Here is an 18,525-nt window from a genome sequence, read left to right as displayed (position 1 = left end):
AGACTAGAATAGTTATATACTATATATTATAAAGTAAATAAGCTACTAGTCGAGAGAGAACTCTACTCTTAAAAACTATAATTAACGCGTTTAGAAACGCTATATTTTTTACTTAAAGAAGGCGATTTTGTTCTTCTAAATAATATATTAAAGTAGAAATTTAAATCTAACTACTTCGGACTCTTTTAGATTCTAAAGAAGCTATAGTTTAATATATACGTATTAGAAACGATAAACTAGAAGGTCTTACGCCTATTTATTTATAGAAGCTATCTAATATAATATTACTTAATAGATTTAGATAAGTAGATAATCTAATCGCTTACTAAGATATAGTAAATACGACTCTAAATAATTAGAGATAGTATAATAAAGTCTTCGGATAAAGTACTTTAGATACTTAGTAACGAGCTTAATCTTCTAATATACTATAAGCTATTAATAATATTAAAGTAATAATAAATATTATAGAAATAACTAGAAGATAGTTTAAGTAAGATAAAGAAGAGCTAAGAAGCTAAAGTAATACTAGTAAATAGATGTCGACGAAATAGAGAATAGAAGCTAATATTCTATAGCGTAATATCGATAGAGAAGACTATAATAGTCTATAAGGAATAAACTATAATCGGAGTAGCTCTCGCTTCTAATTCTCTAAAGTAGATTACTCTATCTTTAAGTAGATAATATCTCGTTACTAGAAAGAGTAACGAGAATATTAGTACTTTAAGAGTATTAAATAGAATAGCTAGAATAGAGTTTATCTCTCTATACGCCTAGATTAGGTAGAAATAAGAAAGTAGTAATAGACTATTATAGTCTAACCCTCTTGATACGCGAAGAATAGGGAACGAAGGGACTTTTAGCCCTCTCGAAACTTCTCTAATACTCTAGAAAAGAACGAAAGACTATATTTAGGATAGATAAGGGATCTTAAAAAATAAGAGTAATTCTATCGGATCGTACTAAGACGCCGTTATATAAGATACTTCTATTCTATTCTATACCGAACTACTTAAATCTATACCGATAGATATTAAGATCTATTCTATCGATATCGTAAGATATATAGATAATATAGTAGGCCTATTCTATATAAATTATATAGAGAATAGCTATAATAAGTTAACTAAAGCTATTCTAAGTAAGAAGGAGCTATACGCCGTTAGTAGATTAAATTAACCTAAAGATATAAGGCTATAGAACCTTATAAACTAGGATATATCTACTTTATTCTTCTTAATATCTACCGATACTATAGAAAGTATATTTACGATATCTTCTAGTTCTACTAGAATAACTCTTTCGATACTCGAGAGGAATCTTATTCCTTAAGAGTACTCGAAACCTTATAAGAAGCGGAAATAAGATAATTTATTATCTTCGTTAGTAGTCTAAAATATTAACTATAATATAGTCGAGTCTCTAGTTTCTTATTAACGATATATTAAAGGACGCTTACTAAGATCTAATTCTAGACTAAAGATAGTATAAGACTAAATAATCTAATAATAATAGTATTCTCTATAGATAATCTATAGAAACTAGAGCGTAGACTAGATCTCGACCTTTAGCTATATATTATCGGGATATCCTATAAAGCGCTCTAAGTATATTAAAAAACCTAAAAATAACTAATAAATTATAGTAAATCGCCTTATATAGTAGATATAGAAGAATCTCGCTTACGCTTCTCTACTTATCGTATTATACTAGAAGATTTATCTATAAAATAGACTATTCGTAGAGTATCGTCTACTACTATAGTAGTATAAGAAAATAGTAATACTTCGCGGTCTCCTTACTATAATACTATCGGAGCCGGTTCTAATAGTAGTACTTCTATTAGCGCCGTCGTTTTATAGTAAGAATACCCTAAAAGGCCTAAACTAGAAGTAGGGCCCGATTACTATATATAGATAGATAGCGGATAAATATTATATATAGAATAAGTAGAAGTAGTAGATTATCTATATACTAGATAATAAAAAGATAGACGTTCTAGTATCGAGTAAATCGATATATAGCCTTATATAGACTATATCGATAAATCTATAGAAGACGAGACTAGTACGAATCGTTACTATATTATAATCTAACTATATTTAGGGTTATATACTAGCTCGGGAGATATAGGTATATATTATATAGTCTCTTTAGTATAATAACGTATTTCTAATATATACCTAGACGAACTTCGTATCTATAATAATAGCTTAGAAGAAAAATCGATAGTATACTAATAATATCTTAGTAGTAACTCGTTAGCTACGTAGCTATATTCTTCTAACTTCGAACTAGTCTCGACGACTTCTATTCTTACTAAAGATATAGATATTATAGAACGACGACTTTATTAAGTCGATATTAGTAGAGAATATTACTCTATATATATATCGGATTTACTAATTTTACGAATAATTTTAATAGTTTTCGATATATAATATAGATCTAAAGCCTACTATATTACCTCCTAGATAGCGATTAATACCTTTTAATATCGATCTTCTATATCTATCTATAGCGATAATACGAAGTCGAATCTATCTTCTAGACCTTTAATCTCGATAGCTATATAACTATTCGTCTCTCTAGCCTCGTCGGCTATATATAGACTACTTATCTTCTCGCTAAAATATACCTCTCTTATATCTTCTACTAGATCTTCTTTCTATATTTTAGGGAATCGAGTATAATATTTCTTAGTACTACGCGTTTAAATAGGCGTTAATATTAATATAGTAGACTAACGATAACTAGAAGCTTCGCTACTTATATCTCGATTACTAAATAAAGAATAATCGACTTCGCGAATAGTATAAATTATATATTTTCCGCTAAAAAGATATATCGAATTCGTAGAAATAGGCGTATTAGAGATAGATATTAAAATATACTCTAGAAATATCGACTCTTAATATAAGTCTAGTTTAACTATATAAAGATATATTTCGTAATATAGATTATTTACGATATCTACTATATACTCTATAAGGGTATTCCTAATATATATATTAATAATATCTCTCTAATCGTAAAATTCGACGGATCTTCGAGAAATATAACTATATAGCTAAACTAATAAGCTATTATTAGGAGAAAAGAACTACTTCTAGTACTATTTCGCCTAGATAATAGAATTAACTACTATATCGCTAGACTTAACGCTATAAATATCGTCGTTAATCTAAAATAAATTAGTAATTATATCTTTCGATATAGTACGGTATACTTACGAAAGAAGCCGTTTTTACCGCCTTAGTTATTAGTAGATCTTTAACTATCTTCTTAACTCGTTAATAGTACTAAGTATTTAGAACTTATAGTCTAGTTAGCGTCTTAACTTATCTAGATAGTATAATAACTATAATAGTAGTTATAGAAGATTTAGCTTTAATTAATAAAAGACTTAGAGCTTAGAAATATAAACGACTAGAAAGAGATATAAAAGAAAGTAAGAAGAAAAGAAGTAAAAGATATCTACTTATACTTCTTAAAATCTCGCCGGATTAATCCCGAATTAGCTTCGAAGAGTAACGGCGAGTACTATTACGCGTATAGGCTCTCTTTACTTATTATCTTAACGACCTTAATTTACCCTCGATTTATTTAGCTTTACTATTCCGAGCGTATATACTACTCTTATAGCTAAAGATAAGAGATATATACTCGCTCTATATACCTTAATTAATACCGAAGATATAGATATTATAGATACTTATTCTAACGATAGAACTACTTAGAAAACGAAGTATTTAGAATATAGAAATACTATTTTATTCTCTACTATAAGGCTAATAAAGATACTCGACGTTCTTTAACGACGAATAAGACTATTCGACGGTCTAGATAGAGGAGGATATAATAAAATAGGCACTCTATATACTAAGTATTATAAAGACGTCGAGGATCGTCTTTCGGTCTCGACTAGCGTCGTACGCTATCGTATAACCCCTAGAAAGTATATAGTCTGACGAGGCCCCAGGCCCCGTTGAAAAAGGACAAGTCCTCCGTGAAATCACAGTACCTCAGATACTTTTGCTATGTTTTCTCTGTTTGCTTCATTTGCCATGTTTGCAATCACCGGCAAAGCCAAGCTCGATTGAAGCTAACCATATCTAGCATAGTAGCACTGCTGATCCAGTTGCATCCAACTGGCAGCGAAGTCTGGACAGAAAGATCTCAATGCTGCCAGTGTAATATTGCAGTTCGCCCGTTGCAGATTGCCGGCAGTCATGATAGTCAGACACTTCTGCGCCCGGCATGGTATGGAATGACTGCTCCTTGTCTATACTTTCTCTCAGGCTAACAGGTTCCAGGGCGCACAGTGCTGGCTCAGTCGACACGGCCTCTGACCCGAGGGTACGTGGACAGCAGAAATGTCGACAACCCCATGCTCCGACAGTCCGAACGAGATCCCAAGCCCAAGCCTGGGATTCCAGGGCATCCAGACGAGCCGTCAAGCATTTTAGATACGATTCCTCATCCACCGACCGCTGCCACCGCGTCTCTAGCCAAACGGCTCGAAGCGCAGGAGAATTCGCTCCAGGCCCTCCGGGCAGATATCCAAGCGCACACCACCGCCCGGATTATGTCGCTGGATGAGTTCCAGTTTGACGCAAAACACCCCGGCTCAGCGCCCAAATCAGATGCCATCCAATCTTCATCTTCTTCCTCACAATCATCTCCATTGGCACCGCCAGCCAAAGCCGACCCGCTACCCTTTGACAATCTGAAAGAACTAAACCGGTACCGACGGCACGTGCAGCAAGAAAGACGCAAAGGCACACGGCTCTCTCAAACATACGACCCCACGACTCTCCTCCGCAACCCGCCGAAGGAGTCGGAGCTGACTTTGCCAATGCTATTGGCGAACCAGACGCACCTAGGCCACGCGACGTCTCTGTGGAACCCATCGAACAGCAGTTACATCTTCGGCATCCGAGACGGAATCCACATCATTTCGCTGGAGACGACGTATGCGTATCTGAAGCGGGCAGCCAAGGTTGTTCAAGAAGTGGCGCGACGCGGCGGAGTGATCCTGTTCATCGCAACCCGCAAAGGCCAGGAAGAGATTGTCGTCAACACGGCCAAAATCGCCGGCGGATACCACATCTTCCACCGCTGGGTGCCGGGATCACTGACCAACGGACAACAAATCCTCGGCGCATGTGGCGTCAAGGTGGTCGACATCCATGACCGCGAGATCCCGCAGTATAGCAACGTCTTCACCGCCGGCAGCCACACCGTCATGCGGCCTGACCTGGTCGTCTGCCTGAACCCGCTGGAGAACCAGGTCTGTCTGCACGAGTGTGGTCTGTTCAACGTGCCCACCATCGGCATCATCGACACAGATGCCAATCCTGCCTGGGTCACATACCCGATCCCCGCCAACGACGACTCGTTGCGCTCCGTCGCCCTGATCGGCGGCGTGTTGGGCCAGGCCGGTGCAGAGGGCCAGCGACTGCGCAAGCTCGAGGCCATGCGTGGCTCCGCCACCTATCCCACTGAACATGTTCGCAAGACCCTGGAAGCTATACAGACGATTGCAGCTATGGATGTGCAAGAGCCCGAGAAGGCCAGTGAAAAGTAGTCATCTTGTGATTATCCCTGATTCATGTTGTGAGTTTCAAAAAAACGGGTGACGGGATGGACTTGCAATTACAATCTTTGTGGCAGCACTGGGCTTTGTACAAACAGGCTTATAGGACATGGACGTCTGGATAAAATCACTCCGAAGTAAAAGATTTGAGGCATGGCGATAATGCTGACTCGACGTTGTCAATGCCCCGTTTCTACTTACATTTCCATGCTTGTGGCTCCCTGACTGTCATGAGGACAGTGCCATCTCTTCCAATGTTCAACGACCTTATATTAACCGGACGAGTGCTATCACCTAGACAGTGTCCGTAGCACGAGGGAGAAGTTTACTGCAGTTGTAGGGACAAGAACTTGAAGGGCATGCATTTTGTTCAAATAGAGGCCGTCCCGACCAATTCGTTATGAAACGAAGCGCGACCGCTGAATATCCCATCACCCGCCCTGACCACCGAAGCACCACCGGTGATTTGTTTCGCAAAAAAAGAAGCCTAGCTGCCATATATCTTCGGCATTGACGTACAGTGAATGGAAAGTGTGTGAAAGTTTTGTGCCGTCTCCCAAGGAACCCGTATCATGTTGAACCGGCCTGGCGCAACGTATCTTGTCACCCGCAGTTGGCCACAACGCAACAGCTGGCGGCTCGCGTTCCCTACGCTTACAGTAAGGAGTCCAATCTGGTGAAAACGCTCAAACACGCCGCAACGACCTGTAGGATTCAGGGACTGGTCAGTATGGGTTTGGACAGTTGCTCACGGGCACAGAACTGGTCTGCGCTGAACGGGAATGTGGAGCGCGATGCTGCAAAACTCACCTCAAGTTGCAACTCCTTGTCCTTATTCCTCTCGACCTCTTCGGCGATGACCTGTCCAATGTTTGCTCCAATGCCTTGCCCTCCGCCAGCTCTCCTAGCAAAAGGCCATTGGCTGTATTCCGCAAGTAGCTCGTCCACCTGAGCAAACGCTCTTTCTCTCGCTTCATGGCTCATGGTCACCAAGGCATTCTCGAGCACATTCGCCGCATACGCCGCACACACCATGGCAATGGTCCGAAGCATTCTGAACTCGAGTTCTGCAGGGAGGAATTGTGACGGAGGGAGGACGACGGTGCGGGCGGAGCAGACGCTTCGGACGCGTTTTCGGATCTCGTCTTTGGCGGCGGAATCAACGACAGGATGGGTGGCCATGTCAAAGAGAAGGAAGTTTCGTTTTTCAGTGCGCAAGATGCCTTTGTCCACAAGACCTTTCGCGAGTCGTTCACGGACTTGTTTCAACTGGTAGCCGATCTTCATGAGGTTCCAAGTTTCCCCTGAGTACACCAATCAGTCTGTGTTGGCGGAGCGGTGTGCGTTCGCCGGCCGATACTTACCACTCATCAGGTCAATCCAGGAGCTCACGCTCATTTTCTCACTTGACTTCATCATTTTCAATGCTTCGTCAAGCAAGACTTCTCCTGTCAAGGTGTCGTCGATCACTTCGATGATCCGATCGGCCAAGGGAAACCGTCTCCGGGACGAGTCATTTTGCATGGCAATGCGGCCTCTGAATGCCAGTTCGATCACGATGCACCCTCGCAAGGCGTAGGATATGTTGTCGTTCCAGAAGGAAAGATAGCCCTACCATGGAACCGTCAGCACAACTCCGCTCGATTGAAGACCATCTCAGTGCATACCTGCTTATCTTTCAACCCAAGTAATAAGATTTCTTCCATCAGTGTCAACTTTGGCTGTTTACTTCTTTCCTGACTTTCGCTTATGTCTCTGGGGTCATAGGCAATTCTGTGGCCATTTTCGCCGTTCTCATAGGCCGTTTCTGGGGTTCGGTCGGTGTGCGGTCTGGGTGCAGGAGATGTGACGCGGCTGGAAGACTCTTCGTCTGCGGTAGGTGAGGTGACACCCCCTGCTCCACGCCGCCGCGTGAGGCCTCCTTGAGAGGCCATCAATGTGGTAACTCCTCAAAGGGCACGGTTAGGGTGGACAGTAGAGGGTGTTTACAAGTCGCGGATAATTGTTGTTGATGTGTGGAACTGGTTTTCTGGAGTCACGCGGTCTGGAAGCGTCGCAATTAATGAGGTCAGTGGTTTGGGGGTGTGGTAGAGGTGCGCTTGAGGGACGTGACTATTTCCAGAATAACGCGAAAGCCTGAATGAATGATGGCCGCAAAAGGATAATGAAAGTCGGCAGTGTGAGACTCGGGATGATAATAACAGGCGTGTCCTGAGGCCGAGATGCGAGACACGCTTCTGCGGTCTCTATCTCTTGTGGACTCCAGTGAGGCCGAGCAGTTGTATGCAATAATGCCTAGTAGTGGTAGTGTTGCTATGTTACACGTATCTTGATTGACTGCAGACAGCAACCCAGAGACACGCACAGCGACAGTCCGCAATTGAAGCTGACAAAGCTGTGCCAAGGCCAGATTTGGGCGGAGTGGCAGACCAGCACATGCAGCACTGGATCATGTCCTCTGACTGCATGCTCCATTTCAAAAGTACCAGGTAGTACAGGTATACTGATGATTGTCTACTCCTGGTACCTGCAGGTCACCAAAAGATACGCGAGTACCTGAAGGTACATGTAGTAAACAGCATTGGAGGAAAGGATATCTCAAGCCAGCGCCAGTACCACTCGTAGTGCAGAATGATACTGCCAGTGCTAGCAAGGGCTACTCATTGACTGCACCTATAAACTGACTACATCGCTACTAGTTATCTCACGTTCAGCCGGACGCTGTAGGTGATGCTGTGGCACCCACAGATTCAAAGGGTTACAGCCGGATATGCTCCGAGCTATTCGCCGTCCTGACTACGAGTAGTACTACTACACTGGCAGTTAAATGACATACTAGTACTAGTACTAGTATACCTGACTGGAGTATGCGTTGAGGCCAACAGGTGTTGGGCTTCCACCTTCTCAGATGGTGCCTATACCGCGAACATCCAACGGTGCGCAAGATACAACATGGTATTCCTACGCGAACACCTCCTTTGCGTCTTCAGCCTCCAATCAGCCAAAACACCAGTGATACCAGATGTCAGATAGCGTCTCACTCGCTCAGACCACAGCGTCGCCACCTCCACAAGGCACATCTCACCCTCCAAGTTCACGGCTCGGCGTCGTGGCGTCACACGCGTCTGGGCGGCCATTGGTCTATCAACATCCAACAAACGGCACCCCATCTTTTCTACTCAGCCGGTTCAGCCCTCCGGTTGGGGGGAGGCGTGCTCAGCTTTGCCTCAAACTTCCGGACCACACTTCTTCCCCGGGTAAGCTTTCGGCGAAACCAAGGGGAAGGTTTCGCGTGCCTTCCATTCATTCAAGTTCTTCAGGTCAGGTCGTTTATAACTGAAGCACATAAACTCCTCAAGCTTATATTCTCGGTGGTGTTAAGTGCTATGTCGCCGTCAGCGCGAGATCATCGACCGATCATTCTATAACAAGTATCTATATACGTCAAACGCTCCGTCCGCGTTCATCTAGCGTGTTCCGCACATCCGAACTCAGCGGCCACCACACAGGACCGTCGACTCAGGAACAGATTTCAGTTCACAGCTGTGGTGTATTATTATCTATCTTGATTGTGCACCGCTTCTCTCTAATCTTAGGCTTCGACAGAAGCCAGCTCAAGCCAAAATGCCCGATATCATCCCCCTGATAACGCTGGAGGAGCATTTCGTCTCCCCAGCCGTAACAGACTACTATGCTCAGCAGGGCAAGGAACACACGCTTCCCCTATCGCACAAGAAGATCATGAAAGTCCTGTGCGAGGTTGGTCCTTTGCGGCTACAATACATGGACTCAGGCCGTGTCAGTGTCCAAGTCATCTCGCACCGGCCAAACTCCATTCCCATCCCGCCGGAAGTCTGCCGGGCGGCCAACAACGAGCTGTCTGAAGCCATCAAATCATCCCCATCACCGAACAGGTTCGCCGCCTTCGCCATGCTGCCGACACTATACCCGGAAGAGTCGGCGGCCGAACTCGAGCGATGCGTCAAAGAGCTCAACTTCGTGGGCTCGCTGATCGACAACACCGTGGACGGTCGGTTCTACGACGACCGGTTCTTTTGGCCCATCTTTGCCGCTCATGAACGCCTCGATGTCCCCGTATATCTGCACGCGTCACCTCACATGCCGAGCGAAACGTCCCCTTTCCACGGCAACTACGCGCCTCAAGTGTCGAGTTTCCTGGAGAACCACGGGTTCAACTGGCACACCGAAGTGGCGCTAGGCATGCTGCGTCTGTTTGCCGCGAAACTCTTCGACGAGTATCCGCACCTCAAAGTCCTGCTTGGCCACATGGGCGAGCTCCTGCCGTACTCGCTGGACCGCATCCATCGACTGGTCCAACGGACGTGGCCCACATCGGCCCGTCCACGGAGGCACCTCATGCAAGTCTGGCACCACAACATCTACGTCACGACCAGCGGCATGTTCAGCCTCGCGCCCATGGCCTGTCTGATCCACATGTGCTGCGCCGACAAGGTGCTGTACAGCGTCGACTATCCCTTCTGCAGCAACGAAGAGGGACTGGTCTTCATGAACCAACTGCGCGAGAGCGGCATGATCAACGAGCAAGACTTTCTTGACATTGCGTACAAGAATGCCGAACGACTGCTGGGCCTGCGTGTCCCCGAGGATAATCAGGTCGGCATTGCTGAAGACCCTACCGCCGGCGACGGTGACTCGGGGCTAGGGTTGAGTCCATCTCGACTACGCCCGTGGCTGTCGACGGATAGTTCCAACGGAGATCCAAGTGGAGCGTTTCCTCACTCACCGCTTCAAACAGTTCATGAGTGACTGACTAAGCTTATTCGGTCTGGAACTACGTTATGGTCTGCAATGGCCAACAAAGAGTACTGTGGCTATGCTTGACAGGCTTTCTGCTACGAAGTCGTGGGCAGCAGGCAGCATACGTACCTAAGTCAACCAGTGCGTCAACAATGAGGGGGCAAAGGGTGTCATCTTGACCCAATACTACGCCGTTTCATCTTGCCGGCAGCGAAGACGAACCAACAAATGGCCGCCGCGAGAGGTTTCCTCCTCTCTCCATTGAACCTGGAATCCCCAAGCAACAATGATGCATCCATTGCACCAAGGGGATCAACAGCCGACTGAACCGTAGCGAGAGCCCACGTCTTCAACAAAGGTGTCTTTGCATACAAAAAGTTACATGACTTTGCTGCCTGTTTACAAGAGCATGACGCGATCTGCAGAGGAACCAAATGAGAGGTCGACGAATCCCTCCAGTCTCCCTCTCAGCTATATTGCACTGGAGAACAGAAAACTAAATGATTTCGAACTGGACACATATCTAACCTTGTCATATTGTGACGATCAAAGGAAGACTGAGAAAGAGATAAACCGATAGGGTGGTGGTAGGCTCGGGTTCCCAAGCAATATTGGTCTATCTACATACATACAGCCTTGACCCAATGGATTGGACCGGGATGGAAAGTTGTCGACGACGAAAACGAAGACTATGGAATGGAATGCAGGAATGAATGGAAACGAGAAATAAGGATCGAAAGGATATGATTTTAGATACGGGCGTTGTTTCTTTCCTGTATAAATCGCAGAATTATGTACACAGCTGGTGGTGTGGGATGTAACGAGGAAAGTAGGATACATACCTTAACTTGGAAGCAAGTCCTGGATTTTTGAGATAATGGCGCACAATGAAAGGGGCAGGGAAGTACCTACTTACCAAGTTACCTGTATTGCAGGTCTAGGTCACATCCCACAGCCTGCTAGAATGGGCAATGAACGGCACGCACATTTATTGTCCACCAAAAGAAAAGATATTGAAGAGGATTGTCACCATTGAATCATATTCACAACATGCACGCAATCGAAGCACTAATGCAGTTTATTTACTTGCCCCACCCGAGCTCAATGCAACAATGTCCGGAGAATCATGGTATCGTACCGTACGTGCGAAACCCCCCATTTGGGCTACGTCCCCGTGTCTCTATACCAACACGAGGCTGCCCCCAAAGAAAAAGCCCATGACGACAACACCACAGCTGGCAAGGATGCTTGCCGCGTTGAAAGGCGCGGGTCGAATATTGGCATTGGCTCCGTTGGTCTTATGGGAGCCCGACGACGAGGCAGTACTGCTGCCGCTGCTGCTCGACCCACCCTTGCTCGTACCCGTTGCTGTCAGGTGGAAAGTAGCCGACCTGCTAGTTGCGGCACTGAGGTCTCCAGTAGCTGTTGCGGTGGCTTGGGTGATGTGAGGAACGCCAGAAAACGTTTGAGCAACGCTCGCGGCCGAGGCAGTGGAGACTGCATTAGGAATGCCACTGCTTGCTTGAAACGCTTGGATATTCGACTTGCCGGCGTCGAAATCGGTTTGGCCAATGCCAATCTCTTGGTTCTCCAGATCATAAACCACATATGCGCTCCGGAGAAAAGAATCGCCAAACAAAATCGGGTTGTCACCAGCAGCTTGAATGGCAAAAGCACACGCCTTGTCTCCGTTTCGGAACGTAGGCTGAGATCCATCCGTGGTCAACAAGGGACTCACAAATTCTGACAAGCTCACGTTGACAACAGGTCCATCCGAGCCGCCAAAGCGGAAGGAAAAGGTCAAATCGTCGTTGGCGAGTTTGCAAGGCACAACATTGCCATATGACGGGTCTGTCAGGACTCCCACGCCGTTGAATACAGCCTCGGCAACCTCGTCTGGGAGGAGGGTGTAACTTGTTCCGGAGTCAAGAATAGCTGGTTGAGGCGAGGATGGGCTCAAGTCCGACTCTTGACCAGGGCCGGTCACAGTCAAACCCGTCCATGCGACCGTCATGGAACTGATTGTTCCAGTCTGGGTATCCAACTGAATGGGAAGGGCGACTAAATCACCGAGGTACTTGCTGGTGTCGACGCCTCCGAAAAGAATGCTGCCCGTGTTGGAATTCTTGTCATCCAGCCATAACGAATAGGACAACGTGTTGATGTACCCCTCATTCTTGAGGACGCTGATGACGTTGGGATAAGAAAATCCATTCAATAAATACCCAGCCTCTCCCGATTCAAAGCCAATGCCCATGATGCCCAGTCCTCTTGTGTTCGCAGTCAAGGCAGCAGCCATTGTCATATTTGTGAGCTTGGTGTTACCAATGTTGAGAACATCGGAGATGTATGCGCCCGCAACTTGCGATCCGTCGACATACTGAATCTGGAATTCGGGGGCGTCAGGGTCGGAGTAGGTGGACGACTTGCTGTAGTCGTACATGCCGAGAGGACAGTTCTGAACATTGTCTTCACAAATGTCTGCATTGACGGCGGGGAACCAGATATCGGACGAGCCGGTGTCGAGCTGAAGAGAGAAGGGCTGGCCTGGGGTCCCGACTGTGACGTTGATCAAGTAAAGCAGGATCTCATTGTCCAGAGATGCCTGGACGGTTTTCGACGACTGTCGTCGAGCGAGGTGAGGGTAGTCCTGCGCCTTGACACGACGCTTTTCGAAGGTGTATCCCACGGTGCCAGGTGCTGCAGTCCCGACCACGGAGCTGACGGAGGAAAGCAGCCATGCTGCGCCTAGCACAGCGGCAATGAGCCCGCCCATGGTTACGGGCAGCTGGGGGTGGCGACGGCGGATGGAGAGCACCGAGGCGAGAATGGATTAGGACGAGTGGTGAGTGAGGGAAACCAGGATGAGAAAGGGCACGACGAAGCCGCAGGAAGAATAGTTGACTAAATACGATAACCCTAGGTTGGTGGTAGAGGTGGCGGTGCCTGGTGGTGATGGTGGAGGACGGATACCGGTTTCATGCCATCACCAAGTCCAGGGATGTACTGTACGAAAGTACCTGGCTGCCGGTGATGCTCGCCTTGGGATTGGATGGGCGCCGCCATTGAAGCCAGCGGCGCTCGACCGGGGAAAACTGCGCCTCACTGGAGCCCAGCACCATACTACCGTACTACAATGTACCATACTAGAATTGTTTACTATAACAACAGTGGGTGCACAACTTGAACGCACAACTTGAACTACTTGCAAGATACATTATTGTGTGAAGCCTACCTGGTACCTGTCCAGCGCATTATGGATTGGCCTGTAGTGTCGGTCATCAACTTGTACACAGAAAGCCCCCGGGGCGGTCACCAAAAGTGGCGCAGTCATCAAACACTGGGTATGGCACGGCAACCCGCACTGCAGGCAGCTCTGACCTGAACCTGATGCAAACTTGGGAAAAGCGCCCTGGCCAATGTGAGGCTGCCAATGCAGTGTCACTGCAGTCTTCGGCCTCCTGTCCAGTCAAGGCGCGGGCATTTCAGCATGATGACGACGAGCGTTCCTGAAGTGGTTCTAATAAGTTTCGCGTTGGGCATCCAGGGTCCTGAAATGCAGGGTGGCTTGCAGTGCCTTTTGTGCCTGCTCTAGTTGCCCGGATGATGTACAGTAGTAGTACAAGCTACTATTACCTAGGTATGTACATTGGAGGACTGTGCCGGGGCAGTAGTACAGTGAGTTGTAGTAGTATTGGTGCCCATACCCACATCGCCTAATGTACAATTGGCATTAGGCCCTGCTTTTACGCGAAGAACACCTATCACCTTTGCACGTTTGAAGAATGTACCACTCGTAGGGTTGACAGTACGTACACAGTACAACTACAGTGGTAGTACCTAGTGCTGGGCGGGAATTTGAGGTGCTACCAAAATAGTAACCATATCGCCTCAGCTTCAAGTTGGTTGTGGCTGCACGAAATTGAATAAGTGAGCTGGAGTTGCACGTTCCATTCAGCTTCTCTCGTACGATGGCGTCGGTGTGGAAACACGGCTGGTGGCTCAGGCTTCAGAGAGCCTTGTCCCACGTTACCTCTTCGTCCGTAACACCTCAGGCTCTCAGTCCCCTCCTCCACTGTATGTTTGAACTTCTACGTGGATTATGTTTCGACATATACTTCTGCGATGGTCATGTCTGCGCATCATGTCAATGCATACATCAACCATTTTACACGGTTATGCTTCCCACAGCAGTCGAAGGATCTTATGATCGGAAATGCTACTCATTAGTGATCCATTTGAGTGCTCGGAAAACTGAATATCTTATTCCTTAGAAAAAGCCAAAGAGCCGCTTGAAATGTCTATTAGCGTTCGGCCACGTGCCGCGCATCAATCCACAACCTTCCGCTCCATTTAACGCCTGTTGTTTCCTTCCCGTTCTGGCCCTGCTCAAGACGTGGCGGGCTTGCGTGCGACAATCAAATACATCGGAGTGAACAGCTTCTCCTTTCCACCAGCAACCAAGCAGTCTGCTGCGTATGCCAAACTGTTGGCGGTCTTCTGAGTGCCTTGAGGGACCACCTTCAGCTTCTCTCCCAAGCCAAGGAATTTGTGGACCAGTCCTCGTCCCCACCAGGTCATTCGGCTGATGGTGAAGAGGTCGCCGACGCTGCCCAGGTAACGGAAATCTCCTGCAAGAGGGTAATACCACGGAATAGGGTCTGGCCGGTCTGCGAGATCCTCGTGGTACTCCAGCTCGAAGCCAGCTGCCTTGATAGCGGCCAAACCCTCGGAAACCTTGACCATGTTGGAGATTCCATCCCCTTGTTCGATTCCTAGACGGATCTCACGATGACGTGGATTGTCATTGTCGTACTTGTCGGTCATCAGCCACTCGTAGACGCCAAAGACACCTCCAGGCTTCAAGACGCGGAAAATCTGCTCATAAACACCTTGCAGACTGGGGGCGTGGACAGTGGCCTCAATGGCGTAGGCAGCATCGAAACTGTTCTCGGGGAAAGACATTTGCATGAAATCGCCCTTGACCACGCTCCACTTGTCGGCAAGACCCTCCTTCTCAGCATAATGAATTGACCGCTCGATTTGGTAGTCATTGTTGTTCAACCCTGTGACATGGGCGCCAGTGAACCGGATCATTTCCCTGGCGGGCCCGCCGACACCACAACCAACATCTAGCACCCGAGAGTTCTCTTGCATGTTCATCTTGTAGGCCAAGTAATGTTCATGACGGGCAATCGCCTTGTGGAAAGATTCACCGATGGCGAAGCGACAGAAGTGAAAGGAAGTGCCCCAGCCATATTCGTAGAGGTCGGTGGCCAGGTTGTAGTAGCTGGTGAACAGTTAGGTATTTCATAGTCAAAGGCCGAAGTAGCGGACTTACTGTCGAGTCAAAGTAGCATATTCAGCTCGTCGTGCCTGGCGATCCTCCTCGGTCTCAGTGGCGGCGGCCTTGTTGTCCCAGTGTTTGAAGTATTCGTCAACTGCAACTTTTTGCGCCTTGTCATCTTTGGCCCTCAGAGCCATCAAGCCTCCTCGTGCACCGGCGGACTTGCCGTGAAGAGCTTTGTTAAAGGCAGCATCACGGGCATGGTCCTCGGCTTCGAGGGTAGGGACAGGAGAAGTGGCGGAAGGGGCCATGTTAGCGGCCACGAAGTGTCTGAATGACAGGACTGGGCAAGAGAGTTTCGAAGCACGTCGCAATGCAAAGTCAAGTCAAGTCGGAGTCTCACGAACGAGTGACAAGCAGTCAAAAACAACCCAGATGTCAACGAGCAGTATGAACGGAGAGAAAGGGACTTCGAGATGGGGACGCATCAAAAAGACCGGAGACTGCCCAAAAATTATGGCGAGACTCGGGAAACGAGGAACGTCCAATGCGGTGCGACGTGACGACCAGCAGGTGGAGAAAGCCTATCTTGCTGCTGCCCAATCACATTGTACCTAGGTAGTAGCGAGAACCTCTTGGCAGGGGCACCCCCATCGCATCGCAAATCTGTGTAGCCAGCATTTGGATTATTGCAGCTGCACCGCCACTAGTTTATCACGGGAAGCCGCGAACGCCGGCTGGCGTGTCTGGAACATTACTGCACCCTTTCACGTGATTTTAGCTGGAACGAAATCACGTGCGCCGCTCCTCCCGCCTTCTCTCCGACTCCAGACGTCGGCGGCGAAAAGCTGAACGTGACATGCAGTGGTTGGCCAGCCCACTGCTTTCGAATCCGTCTACATTTGTCAGGCAGAATCGACACACTTCCAGCGACGACGGCTTTGCGCGAAGTTGCCTTTCATATACTTGATTTGACTGGCACGGCCTCCTTCATCAAAGCTTTGTTCTCCAAGCCGTGACCATCATGCCTCCACAGATCAAACAAGATCTTAACCGTTCTGGTTGGGAAACCACGGACTTTCCCTCGAGCTGCGAAAACTGCCTACCAGACAATCCCTATGTTCAAATGCTAAAGGAAGATTATGGCGCCGAATGCAAGATTTGCACGAGACCGTTTACTGTGTTTCGCTGGAAAGCCGACCGCACGGCCAGGACGAAAAGAACAAACATATGTCTGACTTGCGCGCGATTAAAGAATTGTTGTCAGTGTTGTATGCTCGACTTGTCTTTTGGACTACCCATCACGGTCCGAGATGCCGCGCTCAAAATGGTGGCCCCTGGTCCGCAGTCAACCATCAACCGAGAGTACTATGCGCAAGAGCACGAAAAAGAACTTGAAGAGGGTCGAGGCGCTGTGGAAGCATACGAGAAGACGGATGAAAAGGCAAGAGATTTGCTGAGAAGGTTAGCGAACAGCGAACCGTACTACAAGAAACAGCGACGTCTCGAAGCAGAGGCTTCGGATAAGCCTGCAGAGCAGAAACAGAGCGGATATGGACCCGGTCCTGTAAGAACGTCAGACACCCGAAAGTCACTGGCAGGTAATCAACAACGAGGCGCGCGAGCCGGACCTGGTGCTGCAAGAGCGGTCCCAAATGCAGCAAGACCCCCACAACCCGAAGACTACCTCCCGCCTGCCGACCCCAAGATCATGTCATTGTTTGTTACTGGTGTCGAGGACGATTTGCCCGAGCATGCCATTCGGACCTTTTTTTCCCCATTCGGCCAAATCCGTTCCATTGTCTGCTCGCATCGAGCTCATTGTGCCTTCATCAACTATGCTACCAGAGAGGGAGCCGAAGCGGCTGCTGCACACTGCCAAGGGAAAGCTATAATTCAAGGTTGTCCATTACGTGTGAGATGGGGTAAACCAAGGCCACTGGACAATACGGATCGTGAACAAAGATTGGAATGGGCGCGAGAAGGAAGACAAACTGCGACCACGGCCAAAGGGGCACAGCCTGGAAATCGAGCCATAACCGCTGGTGATGACCAAGCCCAACCTGAAGGGAATGACGGCGAAGAGACTGCGAATATAACCGTCGCACCTCCACCAGGTCAAGGCGAGGTAACTTATGCCAGTCTGGCTGGAGATTGAATGGGGGGTGGATTGAATCATTGAGAGTTCTGGTACATTCTGAGCATGGCGTTATGGAAGCACGCTGCTGGGTTAAGAAAGGCCTCGACTGGCACCACTGGGTATCATGTTATTTCAACGAAGAAAAGGAAACCATATGAGTACGCCGTTTTTGTGCTTGTTCATATTATAATCCTCCAACTTTGACCTTGCCTCCTGGAGCGAGCGGATTCTTTACCGTGTCGTTGTCGCCTCGCTCGATGTCCTTGTGAATGTTTAATCCTGGCGCCGAGTAAGCAAACTGTTCACTCGAGAGTCTTGACTTTTGACTCACGTATCACATCGGAACCGTCCTCGTGCTTTCCCTGCACGATATTGTGTCGTAATATTGATGCCACACCCTCAGCATGCTCGATGCCCTTCACAGCTTCTTCGGAAGACGGGTCTAAGGAGCTGGAGGCCTCGAAGCCGATTCGCGCTTGAGTTCTTGCAGCATGTAGTAGGTGGTCGTCGCCTTGGAAGGCAATGCGGATCGCTCGTAGGAGATGCCTGTATGCGGCCAACGCCATTTGTTTTGAAATATGCCGCCGAGCGTGCGGTTGAGTAGGGTGGGTGAAACCGCTGGGTAATCCGAACCAGTCCGAGGCGACTGATAACAAAAGTCTCCGGGGTTTCTGCTGACTTCTATCAAATATATCGAGAGATCGTGGGATGTACAAG

General features: G+C 47.6%; 7 protein-coding genes across 7 annotated transcripts; 3 read left to right on the top strand and 4 right to left on the bottom strand.

Annotated features, from left to right (window-relative positions):
• Positions 1–4,016: 4,016 nt before the first annotated feature.
• On the top strand, positions 4,017–6,171 carry HMPREF1120_06362 (30S ribosomal protein S2). Its single transcript, XM_009160563.1, has 2 exons — positions 4,017–4,266; positions 4,320–6,171. Exons 1-2 carry the CDS (start codon positions 4,236–4,238, stop codon positions 5,591–5,593), a joined length of 1,305 nt encoding a protein of 434 aa, XP_009158811.1. The 5' UTR covers positions 4,017–4,235; the 3' UTR covers positions 5,594–6,171.
• Positions 6,172–6,256: 85 nt separating this feature from the next.
• On the bottom strand, positions 6,257–7,536 carry HMPREF1120_06361 (uncharacterized protein; the record flags this gene model as incomplete). The annotated part of the gene is made up of 4 exons (XM_009160562.1): positions 6,257–6,307; positions 6,413–6,906; positions 6,967–7,213; positions 7,270–7,536. 4 exons carry the CDS (start codon positions 7,534–7,536, stop codon positions 6,257–6,259), a joined length of 1,059 nt encoding a protein of 352 aa, XP_009158810.1.
• Positions 7,537–8,453: 917 nt separating this feature from the next.
• HMPREF1120_06359 (uncharacterized protein) lies at positions 8,454–13,593 on the top strand. Its single transcript, XM_009160560.1, has one exon. It carries the CDS (start codon positions 9,227–9,229, stop codon positions 10,388–10,390), a length of 1,164 nt encoding a protein of 387 aa, XP_009158808.1. The 5' UTR covers positions 8,454–9,226; the 3' UTR covers positions 10,391–13,593.
• On the bottom strand, positions 11,562–13,157 carry HMPREF1120_06360 (aspartic-type endopeptidase (OpsB); the record flags this gene model as incomplete). The annotated part of the gene is made up of 1 exon (XM_009160561.1): positions 11,562–13,157. The coding sequence occupies one exon, from the start codon at positions 13,155–13,157 to the stop codon at positions 11,562–11,564; it is 1,596 nt and encodes a 531-aa protein (XP_009158809.1).
• A 1,177-nt stretch (positions 13,594–14,770) lies between the features above and the next one.
• HMPREF1120_06358 (sterol 24-C-methyltransferase) lies at positions 14,771–15,979 on the bottom strand (the record flags this gene model as incomplete). The annotated part of the gene is made up of 2 exons (XM_009160559.1): positions 14,771–15,671; positions 15,723–15,979. The coding sequence occupies 2 exons, from the start codon at positions 15,977–15,979 to the stop codon at positions 14,771–14,773; spliced, it is 1,158 nt and encodes a 385-aa protein (XP_009158807.1).
• A 348-nt stretch (positions 15,980–16,327) lies between these two features.
• HMPREF1120_06357 (pre-mRNA-splicing factor slt11) lies at positions 16,328–18,105 on the top strand. Its single transcript, XM_009160558.1, has one exon. The coding sequence runs from the start codon at positions 16,693–16,695 to the stop codon at positions 17,824–17,826; it is 1,134 nt and encodes a 377-aa protein (XP_009158806.1). The 5' UTR covers positions 16,328–16,692; the 3' UTR covers positions 17,827–18,105.
• On the bottom strand, positions 17,993–18,374 carry HMPREF1120_06356 (uncharacterized protein; the record flags this gene model as incomplete). Its single annotated transcript, XM_009160557.1, has 2 exons — positions 17,993–18,087; positions 18,140–18,374. 2 exons carry the CDS (start codon positions 18,372–18,374, stop codon positions 17,993–17,995), a joined length of 330 nt encoding a protein of 109 aa, XP_009158805.1.
• Between the last annotated feature and the right edge of the window lie 151 nt (positions 18,375–18,525).

This window comes from Exophiala dermatitidis, assembly GCF_000230625.1.
Source record: "Exophiala dermatitidis NIH/UT8656 unplaced genomic scaffold supercont1.5, whole genome shotgun sequence".
Taxonomy (NCBI): domain Eukaryota; kingdom Fungi; phylum Ascomycota; class Eurotiomycetes; order Chaetothyriales; family Herpotrichiellaceae; genus Exophiala; species Exophiala dermatitidis.
The sequence above is the reverse complement of the archived record's forward strand: the minus strand, read 5'-3'. Positions and strand labels throughout refer to the sequence as shown.

What these genes read in the sequence shown, in the direction of transcription:
- HMPREF1120_06362 (XM_009160563.1), top strand. Translation starts at nt 4,236, where the DNA reads ATGATAGTCAGACACTTCTGCGCCCGGCATG. An exon ending in ACACTTCTGCGCCCGGCATG is followed by an intron (nt 4,267 to 4,319) that starts GTATGGAATGAC and finishes AACAGGTTCCAG; the next exon opens with GGCGCACAGTGCTGGCTCAG.
- HMPREF1120_06359 (XM_009160560.1), top strand. Translation starts at nt 9,227, where the DNA reads ATGCCCGATATCATCCCCCTGATAACGCTGGAGGAGCATTTCGTCTCC.
- HMPREF1120_06357 (XM_009160558.1), top strand. Translation starts at nt 16,693, where the DNA reads ATGCCTCCACAGATCAAACAAGATCTTAACCGTTCTGGTTGGGAAACC.